This window comes from Sus scrofa, chromosome 8 (assembly GCF_000003025.6).
Source record: "Sus scrofa isolate TJ Tabasco breed Duroc chromosome 8, Sscrofa11.1, whole genome shotgun sequence".
NCBI lineage: Eukaryota > Metazoa > Chordata > Mammalia > Artiodactyla > Suidae > Sus > Sus scrofa.
Window position 1 is genome coordinate 54,743,449 of NC_010450.4, and position 16,187 is coordinate 54,759,635.

The following is a 16,187-nucleotide window of genomic DNA, read 5'->3' on the forward strand; positions in this document are numbered from 1 at the left end:
TCTCCAGCCTGACACTGGAACAGGAGCAGCTGGCACTCAGGCAGCAAAGTTTATGAATAAATTAGGACAAAATACATGAACATTGCAATAAACCGCATCAGGGAAGCATTAGAATTCTCAAAGGGTTTAGAATCTCTAGGGTTTGTTTGTTTGTTTGCTTTTTAGGGCCACACTCATGGCATATAGAGGTTCCCAGGCAAGGGGTCAAGAATTGGAGCTGTAGCTGCCAGCCTACACCATAGCCACAGCAACACAGGATCTGAGCTGAGCCTGCAACCTACACCACAGATCATGGCAATGCTGGATCCTTAACCCACTGAGCGAGGCCAGGTATCACACCTGAGTCCTCATGGATACTAGTCAGACTCATTAACTGCTGAGCCATGACGGGAACTCCCAGAATCTCTAGTTTTGAAAAGTGCTGCAACATTGTAAAGCAAATAAGCACACATGTAGAAATAGAAATTAAATGTAAAGATCACCACATTCTACAGAAAAGAACACTATAAAGATGTGGTTTATATATAGAGAGAGATAGAATGGAATATTACTCAGCCATAAAAAGCATGAAATTTTGCCATTTGCAAAAACATGGGTGTCCCAACAGTATTATACTTACTGGAATAAGTCAGACTGGGAAAGAAAAGTGCTGCATGTTCTCACTTCTGTGTGTAATCTAAAAAGTAAACAAAATATAACAAAAGAGAATGACTCACATACAGAGAACAAGCTAGGCGTTACCAGAAGGGATGGGGGTGAGGGTGGAAGGAAGGGTAGGATAGGGGTAGGGGAGGAGTAACAGGTACAAACTACTAGGTACAAAGTAAGATACAAGAACGTAATGTACAGCATTGGGAATATAGCCAATATTTTACAGTAACTTTATATAGATATCAAACCCATAAAGATATCAAATCATTATGTTTAACCCAAACTAATATATTACTGAAGTCAACTACACTTCAATTGTAAAAAATATTATTTTCCTATAAAGGTTTGAATGAACCAATAGCTTTTTTTTATAATGATTTTTATTTTTTCCATTATATCTGATTTACAGTGTTCTGTCAATTTTCTGCTGCACAGAAAGGTGACCCAGTCACACATACAAGTATACATTCTTTTTCTCACATTGTCATGCTCCATCACAAGTGAACAGACATAGACCCCATTGCTTATCCATTCCAAAGGCTATAGTTTGCATCTATTAACCCCAAATTCCCAGTCTATCCACTCCCTCCCCCTCTCACTTGGCAACCAAAAGTCTATGTCCATGATTTTCTTTTCTGTGAAAAGGGAATGAATCAATTTTTAATGAGGAAGGCAATTAAATTTTCTTCCTTACAGGTAAAGCTACAATGACAGAAAGCATAACAGGCCTTTTGAATTACACTCAGATCATGAAGTCACTTTCATTTGCTCCTACGACTTCCACAACTTTCAAGAAAGATTTCCTCAAGTCTGAAGAAACATTAAAATGCCATTATGTAATTTTTTTTTTTGCTTTTCAGGGCTACATCTGTGGCATATGGAGTTTCCCAGGCTAGGGGTCAAATTGGAACTACAGCTACCGGCCTACACCTCAGCCTCAGCAACACCAGATCTGAGCCGAGTCTTCGACCTACATCACAACTCATGGCAATGCCTGATCCCCAACCCACTGAGCGAGGCCAGGGATCGAACCCACATCCTCATGGATACTAGTCACATTTGTTTCTGCTTAGCCACAACAGGAACTCCCATTATGTAAATTTATATTTAAAATTAAATTCAGACTTACATAAAACTAATTCATATGAAAAATTAAATCTGTTTAGAAAAATAATTTCATAGGAATCAACCACTGTAGAAGTCCTGAAATTTATATTTCAAAATAAGTCATTAGAAATTTATTTTAGGTGTTGTCATATCCTATAAAACATTAACAGTTTCATCAGCAAAAGATCCTTTTCAAAATGGAAATGGTCAAAATTCATTTGTGATCTTGTATTTGCCAAGAGCGACTGATGTTGCTTTCAGTCATATCAATTGAGAAATAAATTGCTTGAAATGAATTTCTTTTTTTTTTTTTTTTTTTTTGTCTTTTTGCCATTTCTTGGGCAGCTCCCGAGGCATATGGAGGTTCCCAGGCTAGGGGTCGAAGCGGAGCTGTAGCCGCCAGCCTACGCCAGAGTCACAGCAACGTGGGATCCGAGCTGCGTCTGCGACCTACACCACAGCTCATGGCAATGCCGGATCATTAACCCACTGAGCAAGGGCAGGGATCGAACTCACAACCTCATGGTTCCTAGTCGGATTCGTTAACCACTGCACCACGACGGGAACTCCCTGAATTTCTTACCTGGTGAAAATGAAAATAAAATGAAAAGTATAAATCTTAATGAATTTGGAGTTCCCATTGTGGCACAGTGGAAACGAATCTGACTAGGAACCATGAAGTTGTGGGTTCGATCCCTGGCCTCGTTAAGGATCTGGCATTGCTGTGAGCTGTGGTGTAGTTTGCAGGTGCAGCTCAGATCCTGCGTTGCTGCGGCTGTGGTGTAGGCCGGCAGCTGTAGCCCCAATTAGACTGCTAGCCTGGGAACCTCCATATGCTTCAGGTATGGCCCTAAAAAGCAAAAATAAACAAATAAAAATAAATCTTAATGAATTTGCAAACAGGTGAGCCAGAAATTTTTCATAATCAATCAAGATATCATCTTAATAAACCATTGTAGAATGTCAGACCCCAAAATATTATTTTTGCGATTTTCAAGTTCAAGTTACTCATGTATTGCCATTACCAATATTGTATTAGCACCTTTAACTGCACTTTTTTCCCCTGCACTTGAACAGGTGTTCCACACTGTCATTTTGCACTGGGCCCAGCAAATTATGTAGCCAGCCCTGGTCAGGTAAGAGTATGCCCAGATTTTCACCATAAGCCATTATTGAAGACTGTTTGTGGCTAAGAATGCTTAATAAGCATAGAAAAGAGCAAGAAATGCAAGAAAATGTGTGCTCTTAATGTGCCCTATACAAAATCTATCAACTAGTAGGCATTGCATCTATGTTAAAAGTAATAGTGTAGTAATGTGGGTCAGAGTGCAGAATTTGTCATAAGGAAAAATCTGCATTTGATCCAAAACAGATGCCACAAAATAATAATTTGGGGCAATGCCTCCAGTGGGTTGGCACCTTCATGAAAATTAGCATTGAGTCTAACAAGGATACACGTCCATTCATGCGAGGGTCAAACTCTGGTACTTTATAAGCAGTCACCCAGTCAGCTTGTCCTGTCAGCATTCTGTGATTTTCAAGTATGGGGAATTATTTTTCAAAAAATCAGAGAAATGGCACCATAATATGGGCCCCCCTTCTATTCTTCATGTCTTTAGAACTGACCGTGGATACAAAATGACAGCAGAGATGGCTTACGTTTGAAAATGAAACATCAGGGGAAAGAACCTAAACTAAATAAAAAAAATTTTATTCCTATAAAGCTGAAAAATATCCTCATAATTGTTTTTTTATGTGATGATTATTCTATAAAATGACTTTATTGTAGGAATTAAGAAACATGAAGATGCACATCTACCCAAAACAAATTCAGTTCTATCTTGAATTTTGATGAAATTATGGATTTCTAAGTGATACAATTTGTGTATCAGTGCTCTTTTTTATTGAAGTGTAGATCATTTACAGTGTTGTGTTAGTTTCAGGAGTATAGCAAAGTGATTCAGTGATGCATATTTTTTGAGCATATATCTGGAGAAAACCATAATTCAAAAAGATACATGCACCCTAATGTTCACTGCAGCACTATTTACTTTAGTCAAGACGTGGAAGCAACTTAAATGTCCACCGATTGTGTCATAGCTTATATTCCACATATAAGTGATGATATTTGTCTTTCTCTTTCTCACTGACTTTGCTTAGTATAATAATCTCTAGGTCCATCCATGTTCTTGCAAATAGCATTATGTCATTCTTTTTTTTATGCCTGAGTAATAGTCCACTGTATCTGTGTATATACGTGTGTGTGTGTGTGTGTGTGTGTGTATGTCACATCCTCTTAATCCAGTCCTCTGTCATTCCACATTTCAGTTCCATGTTTTAGCTGTTGTGAATACTGAGCTGCATGGATACATGGGGTGCATGTATCTTTTTGAATTATAATTTTGTCTGGAAATATGCCCAGGAGTGGGATTGCTGGATCATATGGTAGTTCTATTTTTAGTTTTTTGAGAAACCTCCATACTGTTGTCCTAAGTGGCTGCATAAATTTACATTTCCACCAACAGTGTAGGAGGGTTCCTTTTTCTTCACTGTATGTTGTCTTTGAAGAAATGTCTATTTAGGTTTTCTGCCCATTTTTCAATTGGGTTTTGTTTGTTTTTGTTATTGAGTTGTAGGAGCTGTTTGTATATTTTAGAAATTAAGCCTGGAATACGTTTTTGGAGGAAAATCAAGAGAACCATTTGACCGATGCTTTATTTTAAATGCCTGTGTAACATCTGGATGGAAACAGCAAGCATGTAGCTGGATAAATAAGAATCCAAGGAGCACATATTTAGTATTCCTTTTCTGGTTTTCCAGCCAGACTGTGGAAACCTAGGAAGGTCCATGAATGGGCCAAAAGGGCAGTTCCCCTTTGCTCTGGACCAGCAGAGGTCCCCTGCCAGGTCCAGACCCCATCATCTAAAGGGTTTTAGCATCCCTGTGGATGGTGGTGTACTTCACTCACATCACAAGAGTGCTTTAGAGAGTTGCAGGTCAAGCAAGTTGTAAACGGCTATGTGACATTAACTTATATTCATTTGCTAAGCACCTTCTCCGTAATTTTGTTATTTTTATTTTTGTCTTGTGTCTTTTTGAGAGCCACACCCATGGCACATGGAGGTTCCCAGGCTAGGGGTCTAATTGGAGCTATAGCCGCCAGCCTATGCCAGAGCCACAGCAACACGGGATCAGAGCCGTCTCTGTGACCTACACCACAGCTCAGGGCAACGCTGGATCCTTAACCCACTGAGCAAGGGCAGGGATCCTTAACCCAACCTCATGGTTCCTAGTCAGATTCATTTCCACTGCGCAATGATGGGAACTCCGTTCTCCATAATTTTGAATGCTCTTCGGTTGAGTCTTAATGGAAAGTTTCTGGGTTTTGCTTCACTCTCTCCGTTCTCATCACTCCCTGCCCTGGCTTTTCTAACCAGCCTTGCCTCTGTGCACTGTTTCCAGTGAAAACGTGGAAATCTACTCTTCGATGACTCTGTAGTACAAGGAGAGGTCTCAGAGAGTTCAGGGAAGAGCTCCTCTCTTCCGTACTTCTGAAACATTGAGAGAGGAAACCAAGAGTGAGACAGGCCTCCAGGAGTGATTTTCGATCTGGCAGCCAGGTAGGTGTGCAGAGCTCATACTGAATTCCTGGGCTAAGAGCAGGCCAGCTCTGGAGAGAGGGATAAATTTGTTTTTCTCTGTGGGCTGCACCTCCTAAGAGGAAAAAGGTGGCAGAACTGAGCCCAGTATGTTCAGCTACTCTGCCCAAATTGACCTTACATCATCAGAGAAGAAACGCTTAGGCTGGGAGGGAAGCCAGGAAGTTCTCCTCACAGAAACTTGCACTGGAGAAAAAACATCCTCCTCTAGTGAGAGTGGAAATGGTCACCATCAACTGACTGGTTTTGTATGTTTGGCCTTTCCCTAAGTAGGACACAGTTAAGTTCAACAAGCAGAAATCAAGTACCATTCTGCCACTTACAAACTGCAATTTGGGGAAAGTTACTTGAGCTGTCTCAAATTGCACATTTGTAAAAATGAGGATAAGAGTACTTACCTACCTTGTGGGATCATTCATGGAGCACATTCAGTGCACTGCATGGGTTGAATAAGCACTCAGTAAAGATTTGCTGCTTCTATTACCACTGTGATGATGACTGCCACTATTACCAAGTTTAGAAATCTGCTAGGTGCTGGGGATAGAAAAGATAAGAGACATAATCTTACCATCCTAAGCTCAGTAAGGAAGGAGGAATAAAAAAATCATTAAAATACAGTGTAGTAGGGTTCTTCCGAGTAGGGTGCCTACCAGTGATTAAATTTTAGTGAGACTATATCTATGCAGGCCAGGATCAAAAAAAAAAAAAAAAAAAAAAAATCTCGGAATTGTTGAGTCTCCAGTCCTTACTGAGGATCAAGTAAGTAGCTCTGTTTCGAAGAAAGGTATCAGAAGAGTGCTTTCAGGTTTTTGTCTTATTTTGTTTTTCCCAAAGGAGTTGGTCACCTGTGAGGAATAGAACCATGATGGCTCTAAATCAACTCTGATTTAGCACCCTTGGGCATGGAGAGAGCTGATCACTTGGGAATCTGACACCTGGAGCCTAAACTGGCAGAGGCTGAGGGCCCTTGGATCAGGGTAACACTGAATAGGCCAGAAGGGCCCACCCTGGCTGGTGGGGATACTGACACTGCACTAATTGCACCCTGCAGGTCCCCTCCTAGGGCGTGGGCGGGGGCAATCGGCTTGATCTCTGTTCACTTTGTATCTGTTGAGCAGCTTTGCTGACTTGCCCCTGAGTTGCCCTCCATCACCAGGTGGCTCATAGGCATCTGGCAGTTTGTTTCATCTGCTGAGGTGACTGGGAATTCAGCCAGGAGTACTTCCTGTTACAAAGCTGTGTAGTGTGGGGGTCCACTTCAGAAAATAAGCCAAGCACCTTCCAGGTATCAGGGACTCGTGGCCAGTTTTGCCACATTCAGTCTCTGCCTCTGCCATTAGACTGAGCCACCAGACTGCCTCTCAGCTACCCCTGAAGCTCTGCAGGTGCTGCGTGCATACAGGAGAGGGAGTTGGAGCGAGGGTAGTCCACACCTCTGGGTTCTGGTTTTTACTGGGCTCTAGTCATGACTAGTTTGTGAGGGCTCAAATGTTTACCCCTAGGGCTGAATCAGGAGGCACAATAGTTGTATGCCAAACCATAAGGTATCCTGGTTACTAAAAATAATAGAAGCATGTATATGCTACCCTACAGTAGTGTAAAGCGAGGAGTGATGGATTCTGTAAGAGGAGGTGTTGGGGGAAGGTTTCTGAGTAGTCAGGCCTGGACAGGTTTTGGAAATGAGAGTATGAGTTTACAATGACAGAACGGAGGACCCTACAGACAGGAAGACCCTCATGGACAAAAGCTCTACTAAGCCATGACATAATACAGTATCTTCAGCGAATTCAAAGTAGGTTTGTTCCCTCTGCTGCAGATTGTTTTGGTGGTTCAATTCTTGCTCCAGTATTTGATAACCTTCCTTATTTCTTCACAAAGCACAGGCTAATATATGTAAATATATATATAAAGTATTTATAATAGTGCCTGGCACATGGTTTACACAATCTTAGTCAAACTTCGGATAACTAAATAGCTCGACTTATTTTTTAGGCTGTAAAAATATTCTCAACCCACCATCCTTTCCTGTTTTCTACTCCCGCCTACCTTAATCCCCATCCCTCAAAAATCCTAAACACTCAAGTTCAAAAAGCCAAAGGTCATTCTAAGATAGATGCTGCATAAAACATGTGAAACAGAAAGGTGTTGCAAGAAAAGGGTAACGTTAGATCTTTTCGGTCTGGGAGTGCTTATAGGCAAACAAATGATATCTAAAACAAGGCTTAACAATTTTTGTCTGTTATTTCCTAAGTCCTATTTCAGAAGTTTGTTTTAAATACTCGCATCTAAGAACATTGTCCTCAGTAGATCGTCGGGTCGGAGGCGTTACTGAGAATCGGTAAAGAAGTGCAGAACCTGGCTAAGGTGTGGCAGTTCCCGTAGCAAGTGCCACGTAACCAGGGCGCTGGAAATAATTTGACAGCTAGGAAAGGCTCAGAGAATCGAGAGGCTGAGGTGGATATCAGAGCAGAGGAAAAGGGGGAACAAGAAGTAAAGAGCCGCGCGATTCTGGGGCTGCAGGGAGAGGGTACGCGAAAGGGTCTCGGGTGGGGTGCCAGAAGGATGCCAGGCCAGGAAGGTCACGCGGCGCCGGGTACCTCGGAAGCGCGGGGTCCAATGGGAGGAGGGCGCGAGCCGCACCTCAACCTGCCGGAGGACGTCACGACGCCGAGGCGGACGCCCGGCCAATGGGAGGCCGTCACATGCGGGGGCGGGGCCCGGCAGAACAGGGCCCGGCCGCGCCGAGACAGTTGGCGGAGTCTTGCGGCCGGACGCCGGCCTGCCTAGAGCCTCTCTCCCGCGCCAGCCGCTTCCCGCATGCTGCCGGCCCCTCCCTGAGCGGCGGCGGCGAGGCCTGAGGGACGTGCGCGGGGACTCCTCCGGATCGAGACTTCGCGGCGCCCGCTCTTCCTCTTGTAGTGCCGGTGCGCGGCCGTCTCGGCGGGCGGGATGGCGACGGTGGCCCCGGGGAGCGGCCGCTCATCCGCGCCCCGGCTGCTCCTGCTCTTGCTCCTGCTCCTTCCGCTGCCGTGGGCCCCGGCCGGCGTCCGGGCTGTTCCCGACGAGGACCTCAGCCACCGGAACAAGGAGCCTCCGGCGCCAGCTCAGCAGCTGCAGCCGCAACCCGCGGCTGCGCAGGGCCCCGAGCCGGCCCGGGCCGAGGTGAGTGGGACCCACCCCCGGGCGAGGCTGCGCCGGGTACCGGGCTCGGCGCGGGCGGAGCGCCCGCCTGGGCCCAGACTGCCGGCGGGGGAGGGGAGCCCGGCGCCCGCGCCCTGGGGGCGAGACCGCTGGGTACGCTTTTGCTGGTCCGGCCTGGCCTCGCCCGGCTCCTCCTGGGGGAGGGGAGCGGAGCGCAGAGAGGGGAGTCCTCTGTCGGCCTTTAACTCGGGAGGGTAAGTAAGGATGCAACTGGGATGGGCCTCTTGTTGGTCAGGTGTATCCTGCAGAGCTGGAAATACTCATCCCTAACAGAAAGTTTTTAACCTAGAGCAGTGGGGAAGCTTTTCATGGTCTCTGAATACCATCGGCCATTTCATTGCTGAAACAGCTTTTCCCAAACTGTTTATTTACCAAATTCAGTTTTGCATGATTTGTGATTTTTGCCAAATGTGTGTGGATTATGAAGCGTGACTTTTCACTTTTTGAAAAACGTGCTGTGGCTTGCAGGGAGTAGCCTAAGGAATGCAGACAGTGCGGAGTGTTGCAGCGGTGTGGGATGCCAAAACTAAATTTATAAGTGTACCAGAGTCCTGCATTTTGGCCTTCATTAAATGGATATTAATTAACATTTTAATTTATGTTAGTGGAATCACCTAGTCACTTGGGTTTACAGTCTGGGCAGCGTTTGTGTATTTAGTCCCTCTGTGGGTGCGGGGCTTTCTCCTCGTTTCCAGTTTAGATTCCTGGAACCAGGCCCTGTGTAGCTGCTTCTAGCAGGGCGCTCTGCACTCCCGTTTCCACGGCGGGCTGCCTTCTGCCTGTCCCCATCCACCCAACTAATCTTCCCCAACTTGAATTCCATTTTTCGCCCCAGAGGTCTTCAATGGGTAGCCCCTAACGTGATTTCAGTCTGACCTCTCAGGTTTCCGGGTAATCTGGCTCCAGCCAAGCCCCCAGGCTTCTATTCCCCACTCCCTTTCTCAGCCACTTGCTGATTCAGACCTAAGACAGGCCATGTGCTCTGTTCCTGGTCTCTCCGACAAAAGGCCTCTAAGTAAAAGGGCTTTAGTGAGCTTGTTCTGGCCAGAATTTTTCCCACCTTTAAGGAACAAGTAGACATCTCTGTTCTGTGAAGTCTTTCCTAAAATTTCCTGGCTAAAAGTGATGGCTCTTTTTAAGTAGGAATTTATGCTAATTTGTTCTGTATTGCAGTAGAGTTTGTTTAAGCATAAAATTATGCTTGCATGTAACTTTTTGTTACGGCTCAAGTGTGTTTTGTGTTATTTTTATTTTCTCTACTGTATTACAGTATATGGGGAGGTTTTTTTCTTTCACATGTTTTCTGAACTGTGTAATGTAAGTTTCATTTGTGTTTTTTGTCCACTTGGTGGAAGTAAAATACTGTCAGAGTTGAGTTTAATAGCCGTGTAAGCAAGAGTTCAGCATCACTGATTCTCTGAAGTTTTCAACTGTTTTGCTTTGCAGCTACATGCAGCATATCTTTTAAAAGGGTAGGATATTTAAATGTATGTTTTCATACACTATGTGAGTGTGAATTTCTGAAAATGGAGAGGATAGGAAAAACTTTATTGATAAGTAATCAAATGTAAGATGTATTATAAAAACGTAGTTGTGTCTTATAGGGTACTCTGAAGCAAGATTACTGAACTTCTCATGGGATTTTCTATGTTGGGTATATTTTTTTCTCTATAATCAGGTAAAAAAAAGTTGAGGGACTTTACTCTGAACTTATAGTTAAAATTAATCCCCCATTTACAAAACCCACAAAAAGCACTGTTGCGCATTGGGATCCTTTCATTATGCAATGTGTGCCTCTGTGTTGACAGACTCGCTTTTTTAATTGGGGCTTATCAGGTAGATTGAATAGAGGTAATTTATAATTTGCTGCTCATTCTATAAAGCCAAAGAAGGGCTCTGCTCTGGTTGCCTAGCAGTGTTGTAAAGCCGCAGAAGCCACCAGACCAGTACAAGTTCTCCTTACTGGTGTTTCTGCTTTATTGTTTCTTGGCATTTCTTTTATATATTATCTTTTAACTAGAAGACCTTCCACACAATATTTTAAACTTTTTTCCATTTTCATAAACTCCATCCAGTCCAAACTCCCAATTTTAGCCTTTTCACAGCTAAGACTGAGGCGGTCAGATAATCATTGCCTGACTCATGATTGCTGTCAGAATGGAATGATCATGATGTTACTGCATTTATTTGTCGGTATTCTACTGTCAAAGCAATTCATTAAAAAAAAAAAATCAGTGAAACTAAATGCACTTAATACATTTCAAATGCTAACATTTATAAACACATTACAGAACAGTAATATTGATAAAAGCATAGCTGTTAAACATTCATTAAAATAAAAATGTATTTTAAAACTGTAATTGTTAAATATATTATTCTAATATTGATGGAACATTCATAAAAATAAAATATTATTTAAAAAACAAGCGACCCCATCCACAAATAAGATATGATGAAAATTTATAATATTTTGTTTCTTTAATACAGACTTTTAAAACCAAGTTTATCCCTGATGTCATGGTTTAAATTACACATGTATTTTTGTGCACATTTTCCAACTTCTGAAAAAGGTTTTTCTGACTTCCTACAAAAAAGTAATGGTAAGAAGACAGTCCTAAGCCAGTTCTAAGCATTTTCCTGTGATTTCTTTGTCTTTAAAGCTCACCTCTTGTCTGGGAACTTTCGTTGAGAGACTTTGTTTTTGTTTTACTTTTGCAGGGACATTGTCTTTTTCTTGGTAGCAGGCTGTAGATTTTGTTTCAAAGAAAACATCATCTTCTCTAGTTTCATCATGAGCAGGTGGAGATGCCCACGCAGGTAGCAGTTTCTGTGTGGTCAAGTCTGTGTTCATTTAAACTGTAGGACTAGAGTGGGAATTGTTTTTTCATTGTTAATTGTTATTTTCTCCCTTTTCTTGAAGATCATGAAATAAAAGGACACTAAGGGTCTTTTTTCACAATTTTTCAATTTGCAACTAATTTTAACTTTGAATTTTATTCAGTAAGTTTTTCTTTTTGTTTTTTAATTATAAGTTGTTGACCCTGCCCTGAAGATGTAAATAATTTGAGTTTCAGACCCAAATTAAGATACTGGAAAAGGTATTTGTACTAAGGAAAACACCTATTTCATTTCTTACTACAACTCTGTATAACTGAATGGCAGAAAGAGACTTGGTCATGTGTCTGACCCTCCTGTATTCACCTAAGCTGCTGCCTCTGCGCCACGACTCTCTCCTTTCTTCTGTAGTGAACACACCTGGGCCCCTCTCCATACCTTCCCTCCGTGTCCCTGTGCCCATTCTCCTCTGACCCCCCACTACTTTCCTTCCTCAGGGTCTTTTTTTTCTCCTTTTCTTTGGTTCCTTTCTGTCTGCTTACACAGGCTTTTCCTCTTTGGAGAGGGAAAAACAGGCCATTGGGTTAACTGTACTTGACTGCATTAGCTTCTGCTCCTCACTTTTATAAACCAAACTTCTAACTGGGGAATTAGCTGCTTTATCACTTGGCTTTGGTCTTCCATTATCTTGCATCAGGCCCTGTCTTTTCATTGAAATTCATTGCGGAACCCAGGTGTCTTTTTCAGTTCTCTTTTGACAGGATTAACTCCCCACTTTTTAGGAGTCCTACCAGTTGGGAGAACCTGAGGAAATTATTTAACCCTATTGTCTCTAAGCTTTTCTTCTTATGTTGAGATAACAGCTTTAAAGTTTTTGAGCATCAAATTAAACAATGCATAGGAAAATCTCTGGCTTTTAGTTAGTAGCTCAGTGAAATGGTGATTGCCCCTAACTTGGCCATCTGTGGTCTCCTGCCTGCATCTCTAAATACCTAAGACAGTTTTCTTTTCTTTTTTCTCCCCTTCACCTCTCTCCCTAAGTATAGATGTTGTCCAAGGCTCATTTTTTTAATGTGATCTCTGCCCTTTCCCATGGAAATCTGGTCTTGAGAAGCTGTAGCTGGTAGATTCTGGCTGCCAGCAACCAGACACATACCTTGAGGCTCTGGTGGCCAAAGCTCAGGTTTCTGATAACCTGTTGGAAACCTTTACCTGAAATGCTCTTTTTTTTTTTTTTTTTGGTCTTTTCTAGGGCTGCACCTTCGACATATGGAGGTTCCCAGGCTAGGGGTCTAATTGGAGCTGTAGCTGCCGGCCTACACCAGAGCCACAGCAACGCCAGATCTGAGCCGAATCTTCGACCTACACCACAGCTCACGGCACTGCTGGATCCTTAACCCACTGAGCGAGGCCAGGAATCATACCCACAACCTCATGGTTCCTAGTCAGGTTCGTTAACCACTGTGCCACGACGGGAATTCCCTGAAAAGCTTTTTATCCTCCAATTGAACGTGTCTGAAACCACACCTCTTATTTTTATTTCTCTTTCCCACATATCTTGTAGGAGTATGAATATCATCTTTGATTCTTTCCCTTGGAAAAAAATATTAATTTTTCTTTTCATCATGCATAGATTTTTTTTCTTTTTTTTTTCAACATTAGTCTTGTGCAGCTGACTTCTTAATTAGTTAGTCCAGTGGCTGGTATTCTCTGTTTTCTGTCCTGATCTATTAGCCAGAGTGCCTTAATCATGTGTCTTCTACTCAAAAACTTTAAACTGTTTCTCGCTTGCCTCTCTGCTGGTCCATAAGTATGCAGGCTTTTCAGCCTGTGTATTTCTTCTCTTCCCTTTTCTCAGAATATGCCTGGATTCTTTTAAATTGACAGTCCAGGGGAGGAGGTGAATGCTTGTACCTGATATGTTTTCTCAAGTCAGCCACTCCACAGGTGACTGGTATGAATCCTGTTGAGACTTTCCAAAGAGCTTTATGAAATGAACCTCAGAACTGACTCCCCCCATTGGTCAAAGATTGCACCATGGGGGTTAACAAACACCCCACACTTCTGAGTAGTGAATAAGCTTGTGCAGAGCACATACTTTGTGTTGGACTGCCTGAAGCCAGTTATAGCCTGTAAGGAATTGGTCTTCCATATCTGGAGTAAGAGATTGGTTCAGGAGATTTTTGAAGTGGTATTCATTAGGTCTCTAAAATCATGTGCATGGTAAAAAAAAAAAGGAAAAAGAAAAGAAAAAAAGAAAAAATATCCAAGAGGTACAGAAAAATTATAATGACTAATGAGTGAAGACTGTCTCCTCTTGTATTCTAGCTCAGGAGTCAGCAAACCACAGTTTACTGCTGACTGCCTGTTTTTGTGAAGTTACTGGAGCAGAGCCAGGCCTGTTCACTTTAAGTATTACCTATGACTGACCTAGGCTATAGCATCAGCCTTGGGTAATTACCAAAGAGACTTTATGGCCTAAGATGTTAATTATTTGGCCCTTTAAGAAAAAGTTTGCAGACCCCTGTTCTAGGCATCTTGGTTCCTTCCTTGGAAATAGCCACTGTTAACTGTTTCCTGCAATCCTGGGCATTAGCAACTGTGATATACTTTATGTACTTACCTAATCCCCCTCTGGTGGGGATTAGGTAAGTATACGTAAGACATACTTTTTCAACTTAAAAATTCTTAGTGATTTTTTTCTTATTAGTGTACAGAAAACATTCTTAACTTTCTAGCACCATAATAGTGTAACATATAGAGCTTCCGTTTATTTATAACCAGTTCCCTATTGATGGATATTTAGTTATTTTGTCTCTTTTAATTATTACAAATAATAACATTACCTTTATATGTGTTTCTGGTACAGAAAAGCTAACTCCCTGACAAACTGTTTTAGTCCTGTATCTGCCATGACTCATTGCCCACGGGACGTGTTCAGTTTGAGGCAAGTGGGACCTTTAAGAGGCTGGAGGTGTTGGGGGTAGGCCTTGCTCAAGAGGTTGGGTCTTGAGGCATCTAGATGAGGAGGAGGAAGAGAGGGTAGGAAGGGAAGAAGGCGTTAGTTACCAAAACCTTGCCGTGCTCTAGAGTTGCACTGCGGTGGTTCTTCAGCGCTAGGAAAGACGTGGCACGTCCATAGTGAGATGTGTGTAAGATGTGTACAGCAAGTGGGTGCACACTGGCGTTTGAAGCTTTGGTGAGAAAAACCTGAGTGTAGAGTATCTCATTAATTATTTAAAAAATACTCCTAGGTGTTCCCACACAGCTCAGCAGGTTAAGGGTCTGGCCTTGTCACTGCTGTGGCTCTGGTGTGTTGCGGGTTCGATCCCTGGCCTGGGAACTTCCACATGCCAAAGGCTCAGCCAAAAAAAAGAAAAAAAAATTCCTACAGTATTATTTTGGATATATTGGGTTAAATAAAATAATATTAGAAGTATTTTGAGTTTCTGCTGTGGCGCAGCAGGTTGAGGAACCTGTGTTGTTGGTGTAGCAGCTCAGGTCACTGCTGAGGCTTGGGTTGGATCCCGGGCCCACTGCAGTAAGTTAAGGGTACAGCGTTGCTGTCACTCAGATTTGATCCCTGCCCTGGGAACTTCCATATGCCTGTGGGTGCAGCAAAAAATAAAAATAAAAAAATAAAAAAAATAATTTATCTGTTTTTACTTTTTAATATGTGGCTACCAGAAATGTTAAAGTTGTGTTATGTGTCTTCATTATTTTCTGTCGAGACAGTGTTGCTCTGGCTTGTTCTTCAATGTGGAGTATAAGGTTCATTTTGGGAGTTGGTATGTGATTCGGTGGGAGATACTGGATAGTTACCAGAAGTAACTATTAGCATTTTATGTTCTAAGCATAAGAAGGTCATTACAGTGTCTTAAACAGTGAATGAAGTAACGTGATCAGATCAGTTTTAGGAAGATTAAAGGGTCATGCTGTGGATTGCTGTAACTAACTGTCACAGTGCTTACTGTGTATTGGGTATTAGGCACCAGCCTAAGCTTTACATCTAGTAATTCATTTAATCCTCACAGCAGTCCTGTAAGGCATAGTTACCCCTCATTTTGAGAGGAGGTAAACTTCCTGGCCCGATGGTAACATAGTAACCAGTGATGCCTGGGCTATGAAGAGGGCAGGCTGATTCCAGAGCTCACCTGTAGCTACTGCCTTCTGCCTGAAGGTGGGTTCGGAAAAGGAGCTGTCCTGGTACATAAGCCTTGTTGACTGAGAACAAATGAATGAATGGTAATTGATTATTTATTTATTAACATTTTAAGTTTTAGAAATCTGTAATATCCTGATACTTTGGTTTTAAATTCTTACCATACCATAGTGGGTAGCTTGTTAGTATTGATTTTGGCTGTCCAGGACCAGCTCACTATATGACAAAAGCTTTAAGTTGATTTTTCTTGTGCTCTGTATATAGAAAAGTTCTAAGAATATGCAGTTTTGTTTTGCTTTTTGCTTGTAAGGCAGACTTTATTTTATCCTCATCACTAAACAGAGGAACAGAGAAGCTAAGTACTGTGGCCACAGGTTTACAGCTGGGAATTACAAAACAGCGAGAGTCTGTGGATTTGATAGCTATTGTGTTTGTTTTTTAAAGTAAACATTTTGTGATTGAGAGTGCAGCTAATTTGTTGTAATGGCATATATTTCTTCCTAAAAATTTTTCTTGGGTTTCAGGTCCCAAGTATTTTGCAGTGGAATTTCTTCATTCAGAAGGTATATCCA

General features: G+C 42.3%; 1 protein-coding gene and 1 long non-coding RNA gene across 3 annotated transcripts in view; one reads left to right on the plus strand and one right to left on the minus strand.

Annotated features, from left to right (window-relative positions):
• Positions 371-8,102, minus strand: LOC110262103. The gene is made up of 3 exons (XR_002346666.1): positions 8,015-8,102; positions 5,816-5,951; positions 371-676 (listed from the first exon to the last, which is right to left on the minus strand). It is a non-coding gene; the product is annotated as an uncharacterized LOC110262103 (long non-coding RNA).
• TMEM165 (transmembrane protein 165) overlaps positions 8,122-16,187 on the plus strand; it is a 44,783-nt gene continuing 36,717 nt past the window's right edge. Inside the window, exon 1 of one of the 2 annotated variants that reach the window (XM_021101337.1) lies at positions 8,122-8,579. In XM_021101337.1, the coding sequence (XP_020956996.1) occupies positions 8,367-8,579 (213 nt within the window). In that variant the 5' untranslated portion in view covers positions 8,122-8,366. The remainder of the gene's footprint in view (positions 8,580-16,187) is intronic. The other variant, XM_021101336.1, reaches the window with a different exon arrangement.